Source organism: Scyliorhinus canicula, chromosome 6 (assembly GCF_902713615.1).
Source record: "Scyliorhinus canicula chromosome 6, sScyCan1.1, whole genome shotgun sequence".
Lineage (NCBI taxonomy): Eukaryota > Metazoa > Chordata > Chondrichthyes > Carcharhiniformes > Scyliorhinidae > Scyliorhinus > Scyliorhinus canicula.
In genome coordinates this window covers 30,273,224-30,286,346 of record NC_052151.1, presented here as the reverse complement: position 1 = coordinate 30,286,346, position 13,123 = coordinate 30,273,224, and the positions used below count along the sequence as shown (strand labels likewise).

General features: G+C 46.1%; 1 protein-coding gene across 1 annotated transcript in view; it reads right to left on the bottom strand.

The window, feature by feature from the left end:
• Positions 1-13,123, bottom strand: part of anapc1 (anaphase promoting complex subunit 1) — a 309,365-nt gene that overhangs the window by 278,936 nt on the left and 17,306 nt on the right. The window contains exons 7-10 of the mRNA XM_038799110.1: positions 9,542-9,615; positions 6,889-7,037; positions 2,587-2,813; positions 95-304 (exon numbers count right to left, since the gene is read on the bottom strand). Of these exons, the coding sequence (XP_038655038.1) occupies positions 95-304; positions 2,587-2,813; positions 6,889-7,037; positions 9,542-9,615 (660 nt within the window). The remainder of the gene's footprint in view (positions 1-94; positions 305-2,586; positions 2,814-6,888; positions 7,038-9,541; positions 9,616-13,123) is intronic.

The following is a 13,123-nucleotide window of genomic DNA, read 5'->3' as shown; positions in this document are numbered from 1 at the left end:
AGAGAATTAGCCTGGATCACTAGTCCCGTGTGACATTACCACAGCATTCGCCTGGGGGGGCGGAAAAAACTGCAACAAAAAGCGCTTGACTGACCTCATGTTGAGCATGCTTTCAGTCCATAAGTGGTCAAGGCACAGCTCTGGAATGACCGGTTCAGTTTCAGGAACCAGCAAGGAGTCACTCAGGGTACTGTTCGGAGAGTGGGAATTTCGGCCACGCTTTGGAGACGGAGTGTTGGTCGATAAGTTGAACCGCTGCACGCCAGGAAATGACGACGTTCCCAGGGATGGGGAATGAGAACGACTGGAAAGGCAAAGAAGTGAAACAAAATGAGTGGGTGGACATAAACGAGAGAAAACAGACGGAAATCTGGCAATGCATCTCAAACAGGACATCATTAATGATCCTCATGCTGCTGATTCAGAGCAATAATGCAGGAAACTGGGAAAAAGAATCTTTGCTCTCCGCACTGATACCCCTCTCAAAAAGGTGTTATTCTGTCTGTATGCATCAACAGGAATGGGCAACATGCCTTTGTACCTCTACATAGTTTAGCCAAGTTCACACTTGGGGGAGGGCAGCAAGGGTCTTGGGGGCAGGGGGGCTCTTCTCACTGACTTTTCCCTTTTCTTTAAAGATATAGAATAATTTAATACTTAATTAATGCATTACCTTCCCCCCACCCACCCACTGCACAATGGTGGGAGGGGGTTGATAAATGCAGGTCATCATTGGAAAGGTAGCCGTATTTTAAATGTGTGCATGTTTCAACGAGCCATTGCTGGTATTGGACTCATTAAAGAAACAAATAGAGTGGGGTAGATGTCCAGCATAAAGTGTCTGTTGCAGAAATGATAAAGGAAGAGTCGGGCAGAGGGGGCTGTGAGCGGTTAACTGGATGAGGTGGTCAGAAAGCGCGGAAGAGCAAATGCTTAGCATCAGCACAATTCCTGGTCCTGGGGTACACCGAAGGGAGGTGGGGGTGGGGAGAGGAGATTTTAATGAGCAGTCAGCTTGGCTCTGGGTAAATAAAGCAAGCCCGTAAGGAAGGAGGGAAGCACTGCTACAAAGAAACTCATTGGTACGACGCTTAAATCATTCTGCAAGGGGAGAAGCGAGCATTTTTCTTTTAACTCTTTCTTAGGAGGTGGGCTTCACTGGCTACATCAGCATTTTTATTACCCATCCCTAATTGCCTGAGGTGGTGGTGGCCGGCTGCCTTTCATAGAATCCCTACAGTGGGATTCATCGGCCCATCGAGTCTGCATCGACCCTCTGAAAGAGCATTCCACCTTGGCCCACCCCTCTGCAGATGGGCCCACCCATCCTTTGCACACTAAGGGACAATTTAGCATGGCCAATCAAGCCAACCGACACATCTTTGTACCACTGGAGTCCAGGTCGATGGTGCGTAACATGGAGGGAACTTACAGATAGTGACACTTCCCCATGCGTCTGCTGCCCTTGTCCTTCCAGGTGGTGGAGGTCACGGGTTTGGAAGGTGCTGTTGAAAGAGCCTTGGTGAGTTTTGTGTTTTTTTTCTCTGTTCCATATGAAGTTCAGGAGAGGTTAGATACTCGGTAAAAGCCCTCACCCTGACCCTGACAAAAGGAGAGTCAGGCAAAGCTGGGCACAACTAATTTTCCGTATCCCACTTGGAAACTGAGGAACAATGGTTCTGTTTCCTCAATGATCTTTGGTAACGCAGTACGGTCTTGAGCAGCGGTTTACGGGTATATGATCTTTGTCCACTTACTGGCTTCTACCAAGACAATGTTACAGGAATGACATGCTGCATCTTAAATTGGACGATTAACAAAGAAAATTCTTCGAATTATTTTTTTACATACTAGTGCATGAGGGAAGGTGGAATCCTAAAAGAGTGCTCGTCAGGAAATGTCATGTGAAATAAATCTAAATAGAACACTGGAAGAGGGTGGAGACGACATCGAGAGGAGATAGGACAGTGGAGGGAGGGAGGGAGGGAGGGAAATAAAGGAAGGAAAGGAGTACGGGTGTAACAATCGCAACAATTTAGACTTCAAGGGTGATGATTGGTTAGCAAGCTGAATCTGATTGGTCGTGGTGTTGCCATGGAGAAAGGAATGGGGGAAACTGTCGGCTCACCAAGCTCCCTGGTCATTCAAAAAAGGCACACAGCTTGAATATATTCCTCTCTCCATGGCAACGGCTTGGCCAGATTTGAATTGTCAACCAATCAACACCATTTTGTACAAATTGTTGCAAAGGTTTGAAATTTGGCATTCTTGCATTTGACCTGATAGGTGCAAGATGAAAAGGTTTGGCAACATGTCACTCGTTTCAGCAATATTTAAGTTCTGGGCTACCAAGTGACAGAAAATATAAAAGCTATTGTATCATGAACTCTCACAATGTGGAGATCATCCCCCAATACAATACCACCACGTTCTTAATTTGATGGTACATCTAAGACCCCGACAGATAGGCTTCAACAACATTACTAACAACCAGAAGAACTAAAAGGATTTATTTCCTTTGCGCAACAAACAGTGAGACTCCCATTATTTTCTCGAAAGATTCCATGGAAACCCTTGTGTGCTCACCTCAGAGCTGCCATATTTGAAATGGATGGGGAGTGAGAGCGAGAGTGTGCACCAGGAGAGACTATAGATCGGTTTGGATTAGGGAAGGAGGAGAAGTTCTGGAACGGAGAAGCTATAGGTGACTCTCCCTTTGAGACACTTCGGAGGTGAGCAGTCAGAGAACTGCTGGTGACAATCTGCTGAGGGGTTCCTGCCGTGCTCGGACACCTTAGAACGGTGTTTTGCTCCTGTTGAGAGACATACAAGAATTCAGGCCTGGCATTACGAGATATGGCAGATACATGTCAAAACCAAGGTCAGCCTGCTGGAACACATTACATTATTTAACATTTGTTTTCCATCACTGACCACGGGCAAACAAACTGGGGAGCGTTCGTGTCACTGCCCAGTACGACAGAATTCACTGACTCTCTCAAAAAGCACCCTAACTCCGCCCCCCCCCCCCCCCACCCTATCTCCGTAACCCCACCAAACCTGTGCATCTTTGCACTGTGGGAAGAAACTGGAGCACCCGGAGGAAACCCATGCAGACACGGGGAGAAAGTGCAAACTCCACACAGTCACCCAAGGCCTGAATTGAACCCGGGTTCCTGGCGCAGTGAGGCAGCAGTGCTAACCACTGTGCCGTCGTGCCGTCCTAATTGAGATGGGATTGAGCAGTGCATTAGCCATAGATTTGTGGAGGGTTCATCTGCCACCGAGGATTTAAGTGCTTCAAATGAAAGGTACCCTGGGACAGCTGTGCTCCAACATAGCCTGGGCGGCAATCAGAGAGTGGTACACAGTTTGAGCAAGAAAGAATCTCTAAATACAGTCAGGTTAATGGGGGGGGGGAGAGAACAATGCAGGAGAAAATATTATGTCTCAGTTATGTGTTTATGTATTCATGGAATGTTGGTGTCCTGTGCAAGGACAGCAATTGTCAGTTCCGAGACAGCAGTGTGTTTTCGGGGTCATTTCTGAGATCAGTAAATACATAGATACATTGAAGATAGGAGCAGGAGGAGGCCTTTTGGCCCTTCAAGTCTGCTCCGCCATTCATCACGATCATGGCTGATCAGCCAACTCAATAGCCTAATCCTGCTTTCTCCCCATAGCCTTTGATCCCATTCACCCCAAGTGCAATATCTAGCCGCCGCTTGAATATATTCAATGTTTTAGCATCAACTACTTCCTGTGGTAATGAATTCCACAGGTTCACCACTCTTTGGCTGAAGAAATGTCTCAGGTTTACCCTGAATCCTCAGGCTGTGACCCCTGGCTCTGGACACACCCGCCATCGGGAACACCTTCCCTGCATCTACCCTGTCTCGTCCTGTTAGAATTTTATAAATCTCTACGAGATCCCCCTCATTCTTCTGAACTCCAGCGAGAACAATCCCAACTGAGTCAATCTCTCCTCATATGACAGTCCCGCCATCCCTGGAATCAGTCTGGTAAACCTTCGCTGCACTCCCTCGAGAGCAAGAACATCCTTCCTCAGAACTGCACAGAATATTCTAGATGTGGCCTCAACAAGGCCCTGTACAATTGCAGCAAAACATCCCTGTTTCTGTACTCGAAACCTCTTGCAATGAAGGCCAACATACCATTAGCTTTCTTTACCGCCTGCTGCACCTGCATGCTTATTTTCAGCAACTGGTGCACAAGGACACCCAGGTCCCGCTGCACACTCCCCCTCTCCCAATTTACAACCGTTCAGGTAGTAATCTGCCTTCCTGCTTTTGCTTCCAAAGTGAATAACCTCAGACTAATCCAAATTATACTGCATCTGCCATTGATTTGCCCACTCGCCCAACCTGTCCAGATCATGCTGTAGGTTTCCCTGCATCCTCGTCACAGTTCACCCTCCCACCCAACTTGGTATCATCTGAAAACTTTGAGATGTTACATTTTGTTCCCTCATCCAAATCATTAATAAATATTGTGAATAGCTGGGGTCCCAGCACTGATCGCTGTGGTACCCCACTGTTACTGTCTGCCAATTTGAAAAGGACCCATTAATCCCTACTCTTTGTTTCCTCTCTGCCAACTAATTTTCTATCCACCTCAATACATTTCCCCCAATCCCATGCACTTTAATTTTACACAATAGCCTCTTATGTGGGACTTTGTCAAATACCTTCTGAAAGTCCAAATATACCACATCGACTGGCTCCCCCTTGTCAACTGTACTGGTTACATCTTCAAAGAATTCCAACAGATTTGTCAAGCATGATTTTCCCTTCATAAATCCATGCTGACTCTGACTGATCCTGCCACTGCTTTCTAAATGTTCCACTATAAAGACCTTGATAATGGATTCAAGAATTTTCTCCACTACCGATGTTAGGCTTACTGGTCTATAATTCCCTGCTTTCTCTCTACCTCCCTTTTTGAATACTGGAGTGACGCGAGCTACCCTCCAATCTGCAGGGACTGTTCCAGAGTCTATAGAATCCCGAAAGATGACCACCAATACATCCACTGTTTTCAGAGCCACCTCCTTAAGCACTCTGGGATGCAGATTTTCAGGCCCTGGGGATTTATCCACCTTCAATCCCATGAATTTTCCCGGCACCATTTTGCTACTACTGCTGATCTCCCTCAGTTCTTCCCTCACTAAACCTTTCATTCTCCAACATTTCTGGTATCGGATTTATGTCCTAAAGAGTGAACCCTTGTTTGTTTTTTTGCAGTGAGTTTGGAGTCACATGTGGGCCAGACTAAGTCAGGACAGGATATTTCATTCTTTAAAGGATATGAGTGAATACGGTGGGTTTTACAACAATCCAACAGTTTCAATGTCATGGTTATTGAGACGAGCTTTCCATTACAGATTTATTCAATTCACGGAATTTAAATTCCCCAGTTGCCATGGGGAACTTGAACCCATGTCTCCAGATATATTATTTCAGGCCTCAGAATGAATGGCCTGGTAATATAATATATGAGTAATGTATGTTATGCGCCACATTAAAATTGGATACCTAATCTTCCAGATGAACATCGGAAAAGACTGAATTCATCTTCAGATGCACCTCAAACCCCGTTCCTGTCACTCTCTCTGCCTGAAAATCAGTGTGATCTCAGACTGCCGATCCTCAAGGTATCCAAAGTGACCATGAGCTGGGATCCTGATCAAATATCATCACTACTAGAAAGATGCGGAGATGCCGGCGTTGGACTGGGGTGAGCACAGTAAGAAGTCTTACAACACCAGGTTAAAGTCCAACAGGTTTGTTACAAACACGAGCTTTCGGAGCACTGCTCCTTCCTCAGGCGAAGGATAGATTAGAAAGATTGCTTACTTCGCCATAACATTGTCCTTCTCAGCCCCTACCTGAGACATTGCATGGCTCTGGAGGAAGGGGAAGAGGAAAAGCGGAAGGATGTGTTTAGTCATAAAACGTCTGCCATCACGATTGCACGGCAGGCTTGATAGTCCAGTTGGTTTTAAGTTCACCATCTCAGCACCTCCCTCTGAGAACCTCCTTAAAACACCACAACTTAAGGGCAGCATGGTGGCACAGTGGTAGCACTGCAGCCTACAGCGCCGAGGTCCAAGGTTCGATCCCAGGCTCTGGCTCTGGGTCACTGTCCGTGTGGAGTTTGCACATTCTCCCCGTGTTTGCGCGGGTTTCCATAAGACATGGGCCCATCGAGTCTGCTCCGCCATTCAATCATGGCTGATATTTTGTCATCCCCATTCTCCTGCCTTCTCCCCATAACCCCTGATCTCCTTATTAATCAAGAACCTATCTATCCCTGTCTTAAAGACACTCAGTGATTTGGCCTCCACAGCCTTCTGCGGCAAAGAGTTCAACAGATTCACCACCCTCTGGCTGAAGAAATTCCTCCTCATCTCAGTTTTAAAGGATCGTCCCTTTAGTCTGAGATGGTGTCCTCTGCTTCTAGTTTTCTGGTTTCGTCCCCACAACCCAAAAGATGTGCAGCTGAGGGGATTGGCCACACTAAATTGCCCCTTAATTGGAAAAATGAATTCAGTACTCTAAATTTATTGAACAAAATACCATAACTTTGACCAAGACTTTGGTGACTTTCTTAACTCCTCCTTCTTTGGTTCAGGATCTCACACCTCTATCAAGCCCCATGGCTTGAGTTTTCTACGCTATATAAAAGTAAGATGCGGATATTTTTCTCTGATTTTGCAATCAAACTTTAATCAGCTCGGAGCTCTGCGCGTCTTCACTTTTGGGGATCGCTAGAAAACAACAGCAGAATCTGTGGCGCCACCTTTCTCGAGCCAGAAGTTCAGAACGCAAGCATAAATGTTTTGTTTAAACTCCACGGAATAAGTACCTCAGTTTTAATTTTGCGTAATGCCCAAACTGCATGCAGACACTGTGCTGTGTCGTAAGTCATGATGAGTGATGGTGCCGAGCTGGAGAAAACAATCTTCAGGGTATAGTCAGCAATGTACTGTACTCTTGTTATATTGGTCACGGCGACTGAATGGGAGAGAAGAAGAAATTAATTCTGTTGGAAAGAATTGTACAAATCATATTGCGACATCAGTAATGTATTGGGACAATATTGTTGCTACTATTATTAATAATATTTGATACCAAACTCGAGGGCAGGCAACAGGTTCATCGCATGATCCCAAAATAATATTTTTAAAACATACTAGCATAATTATTAATAATCCAAAAGTTATTTTCTTCCAGTTAATTTCCCATTGCAATAAGCCAAATGCAAAAATATTTAACGTTAATAGTCTACTAACGATGCACAGTTATTGGGGTTTTGATTGCTCAACTTGAATTTGAAGTTTATTTCTTCTCTAACATGTGGCTTGCAAGCTTTGTTAACCTGGCACTCAATGCTAACAACCTCCTGTGATTGCTTCTGGTCCTTTAAATTAGGTTTGCTTCTGCAAGGCTCTTCAAATCAAACCTATGCATATATGTATAAATTATGCACTGAACCCCTGGTGACACAAACTATGACTGAATTCCCGCTTCACCTTTAATAAAGGTAATCGATGTGAATAGTCTATATTTTTCATAGGAAGGAAGGGGAGGAATGGAAGATTCTGACAGGAAACGTTGAAGTCCAGGATTCTCTTGGAGAGCAAACGTGTGGCTGGTCACTCCTCACCGTCCCGTCCTTCTCTCAGCAATGTGGATTGCGTCTGAGCTGGCAATGGTTTAAATGCTTGCATGATTTGGTTAAAATAGAGTTCACAACTTGAGAGCACGTGCATATCCAAGAACCTCATAATTGAGCAGAACAAATGAAACGGGGCAATTTAGCGTGGCCAATCCACCTCCACTGCGCACCTTTGGGTTGTGGGGGTGAGACCCACGCCGACACGGGGAAATGTGCAAGCTCTACACGGACAGCGACCCAGGGCCGGGATCGAACCCGGGTCCTTGGTGCTGTGAGGCAGCAGTGCTAACGGATGTAACGTATGTACATGGCAGCATCACAGTCACCAATAGATGTATGTCCAGAATGAACAGGACAGTCAAGCTCTATGATCAGATCTATATTGTGCTCAGTGCAGACCACTGCAAATAATGCATGGATTAAGTTGAAACAGGGTAACATATCGTTATCCTTAGAAAAGAAAAAGTTAAGGGGAGATTTAATAGAAATGGTCCAATTTTGAGGGTTTGATGGAAGAAATAGGGAGAAACTATGTCCACTAGTGGGTGGGTAATGGGTGGGGGGGAGGGGGCGGGGGGGTCAGTAACTGGATAAAATTTGAAATAATTGGCAAGAAACAAGAGGGGGTGTCCAGGAAAATGTTATTGTTCCATGCCATGTGGGCGTTGCTGGCGAGGGAACCATTCTTTTGCCCGTACCTAATTTCCCTTGAACTGAGTGGCTTGTTCGGTCATTGCAGAGGACATTTGAGAATCAACCACTTTGCTGTGAGTCTGGAGTCACGTGTCGGCCAGGCCAGGTAAGGTCAGCTGATTTCTTTCCCTGAAGGACATTAGTGAACCAGATGGGTTTTTACAACAATCAATGATAATTGTCATATATAGAGAGGTTTAAATTCTAGGTTCATTTAATTCACCTAAATAGCTCCCAAGATCAAATTTGAACCCATGTCCACAGAGCATTAGCCTGGGACTCTGATTAGCAATATGTCACTGCCACCACAATAAAAACTTAGAAGCGTTGATGGAAGAGGATTCAATGATAACTTTCAAAAGATAATGGAATATATACTTGAAAGAGAAAAACAATTGCAGAGCCAGTGGGAAAGTGCAAGGGAGCGGAATTAATTTGGTAGCACTCACAAAAAACTGGCAGACACTATAGGCGCTATAATTTCTCGATGAATTTGTGATATTTTACTTCCCTCCGCCTGTCACTCCACACATACACCTGCTGCTCATCGTTCCTCCTCCCCCTCCAGTCAGTGGGAGATTCATTTCACATTTTTATAACAACTTTTATTATTGTCACAAGTAGACTTACATTAACACTGCAATGAAGTTAGTGTGAAAATCCCCTAGTCACCCAACTCCGGCGCCTGTTCGGGTACACTGAGGGAGAATTCAGAATGTCCAATTCACCTGACAAGCACGGCTTTCGGGACTTGTGGGAGGAAACCGGAGCACCCAGCAGAAACCCACGCAGACACGGGGAGGACATGCAGAGTCCGCACAGTGACCCAAGCCCGGAATCGAACCTGGGATCCTGGAGCTGTGAAGCAACAGTGCTAACCACGGTGCCACCATACCACCCATTTGCTGCCCCCTCCACGAAAGCAGCTCCCCAGTTGTTCCCAAACTGAGAATGGGAACTGTCTACCTGGGGGACGTTTGAGGTGAATTCAACTTCTGTGCCTGTGTTACTACAACTACTCCGACTGGCACTGTTTCTTTCTTTGATCATTATGCTTTAATAACAATCATCAGCCCAGACATTTCCATTCACAAATCCTCTCAGAGTCAGCCACACAAAGTAACTTGCTACTCAATGTCGTCCTCACCTGTTGACTTACATACAAGGGGTGCGATTTCATCCAGTGGGTGCAGCATGCTGAACATAGTGGGTAGCGGCTCCCTGCAACCAGTTACACAACAATTAACAAAAGTGGCACACCATCATTCAAGATGATATCCCCCATCACAAAGAAGATCACCTGAGAGAGTTAAGAGCAGACAATGAAGCAAGATTTTCCCGCCGTAATTCTTCCAACTACACCGTGACCTGTGAACTGTCCCTGAGTCATTGATGCTGTCACAAGGCCAAGTCCCTTTATTTTTGAAAATATTACTTCTCAACTTTCAACTGACTGAAAACGTTGCAATCTGAAATGAGGCAGAACACATTGCTGGAAAATGCAAGGCCACCTTCCCAGATGAAAAATGAAGCAAGACACCCTGAGGGAAGTCTGAAGGGAGGGACATTTCCTATAATCGGAGACCCATCAAAACTGATCACTGTTTAAGGATAGAGACGTTAAAATGCCAAGTGCTAGATGTTGAAACGACGGCTGCCACAGGCACACCCACTCAAAGCCCCTTGGAAATATAAAATGGGTGAAGTATAACCTGCCAGGCAGCAGCTACAGCAGTGTTTGCAAATGACGCAGAGTGTGGAGAAAGTTTTCAGCAGAGGAAAGAGGCTGAAATTCTGGGCTCTCTCCCTCTCTCTCTTTTGGAACAAATGTATTGACCAGTTAGGAAGTCAACTTTACTAGAAATCTACCAGGAAACCAAGATCGCATAACAATATTTTCTACATCTGACCACATCCACGAAACCAGCTGTTCCAAATCGGCCATGTTTAAAAGAATCTATGCCTCAAGGAAAATCAAAGGGAACTTAAACTTATATTATTTTAACATTTTTCTATTGGACTCTAACCCCTCTTATTTGATACCTGTGCATGTGACATTTCATTTTTCCCCCCTCAGGTTTAGTGGTTAATAAATTTGCTCTACATTTAACTCGGGGAAACCTGGCTTGATGGGCTCCGTATTGCTCACTGTACAAACGATTCAATATATTTGGATTCGCAAAAAGGTACATAATTGTGAAAAAGAAAAACCAAGTCACTGGTGTGCGCTGACTTCTCAATTCAGCCAATATAGCAGTCGGAATATCCCAGGATATAGGAGGAGGCCCAGGAAATGAACTAAGACCCCCGTTCTCCACCCGGTGATCACCACCCCCCTCACATCCTTTACTGCTATACGTATGGGGACACAAACCAGACAGAGAAAGAACAAAATGGTGGAGTTGAGGTCAGGATGGGATCGGCCATGATCACATTGAGGGTGTTAGGCTCAGGAGGCTAACTTGCCGACTCCTGCTCCTAGGTCATGTGTTCTAGGGAGGAGATGCTCTGGCTGATTTTGCAAACCAGCACTTGGTCTGTAGCATTGTAGGTAGCAGATGAGGAACATATCAGCCATGATAGAATGGTGGAGCAGACTCGATGGGCCGAGTCGCCTAATTCTGCTCCTACATCTTGTAAACTTATGAGAACATGTCATGTCCATTGCAAATTCCTCCACTCACCATTTGTTCACAATAGCAGAATGATCAGTTCAGTGTGGTACCCAAGTATTTCTGCTACCACAAGTATAAGTTACCAAAGGATGGGGGGGGCAGTCAATTGGGAGCAATGTGGAAACTAAACATATAACATACGTTCATGGACCATAAGACCATAAGACATAGGAGTGGAAGTAAGGCCATTCGGCCCATCGAGTCCACTCCACCATTCAATCATGGTTGATTTCAACTCCATTTACCCGCTCTCTCCCCATAGCCCTTAATTCCTCGAGAAATCAAGAATTTATCAATTTCTCCGCCCGGGCGCTTCCGACCAGAAGCGAGAGCCCCTCAGGGCTCGCCTCCCCGGGTAAGTGAAAAAACGATAAGACCATAAAACATACAGTGCAGAAGGAGGCCATTCGGCCCATCGAGTCTGCACCAACCCACTTCAGCCCTCACTTCCACCCTGTCCTCCTAACCCAATAACCCCTCCTAACCTTTTGGACACTAAGGATGATGGCCAATCCACCTAACCTGCACATCTTTGGACTGTGGGAGGAAACCGGAGCACCCGGAGGAAACGTACAGACTCCGCACACAAAGTGACCCAGCAAGGAATCGAACCTGGGACCCTGTCGCTGTGAAGCCACAGTGCTATCCACTATGCTACCCTTCTGACACGCGCTACCGTCCATTTTCTAAGAATTGTTGATTCATTTGAGATTTAGTTTGGCATAGGAGCAAGACCATTATTATAAATTACATGGAAACGACTTCCGGTGGCGGCCATAGAGGAGCAGGTCGCACATTTGCTAGCTCCCACCTGTAACGGACTTTTGGACCTTTTCCCCCAGGTTTTTTCTGGATTTTATGGGATAAATCGGTGGAGTGAGACAGTGAGGAGAAATCCCCCTCCGGTGTATGGAGAATTGGACCAGAAGTGACCATGTGAGAAAACAAAGTCCTATAAAGTTACGCAAGCAGAGCTGGTAACACGGGACAGCATGGTGGAGAGCAAGGGCCGCGGGGAGACAGCACAGTGGTCGACGGAACAGCTGAAGGTTTTCGAGGATTGCTTCGCCAAGCTGAAGAAGGACACGCTGGCCCCGATTAAGGCTTCGATTGAACAAGTGGTTCAGAATCAGGAAACCCACGGGAGAGCGAACCAGGAGGTGGAGAAAAAGGTGTCCGAGCACGAGGAATACATAACCGTGCTGGAGACCAAGGTGGGGATGATGAACGACCGCCAGAGAAGAATGCAGGAGAAGCTGGAGGACCTGGAGAACAGGTCCAGGAGGCAGAATCTCTGAATTGTTGGCCTCCCTGAAGGCAGTGAGGGATCGGATGCGAGGGCTTATGTGACGGACATGTTGGAGAAATTGACGGGGGCTGGGGCGTTCCCTCGGCCCCTGGAATTGGACAGAGCCCTCGCAAGGAAGCCCCGGGTGAACGAGCCGCCGAGGGCCTTGGTGGTACGCTTTCACCGTTTCATGGACAAGGAACACGTTTTGCGGTGGGCCAAGAAAGAACGGAGCAGCAAGTGGGAGAACTGAGAGTTGCGCATCTATCAGGACCTGGGCGCGGATCTGGCCAAGAGGCGAGCTGGGTTTAATCGGGCAAAGACAGCCCTCTTTCAGAAGGGGATGAAGTTCAGGATGCTGTACCCATCCCGTCTGTGGGTCACACATGAGGAACAGGACTTCTATTTTGAAACACCAGACAAAGTATGGACTTTTATTAAAGAAATGAAGCTGGAGGCTAATTAAAAGACACTGAAGCCTTGGAGAAGTACTGTGGCGGCGATTTGTTGTGTTGGACTATATACATTTAAATAGCGCTATGTGAAATAATGGGCTGTGTGGATGGTTAAAGGTTGCTTTGTCGTGCAGGGAGCTGGTTAGAGGGGGGGATGGGCTTTGGGGTTGGTTCTGCTTTTTGGGTGATTATTTTTCTAAAGTGACTGTTTCTTCACTGTTTTTTCTGATGTTTGCTTACTGGAGAAAGTGATGCTTTTAAAATGTTGATTCATGTGGGGGGAGAGGGGAGAGAACAATAGGGAGACAGAC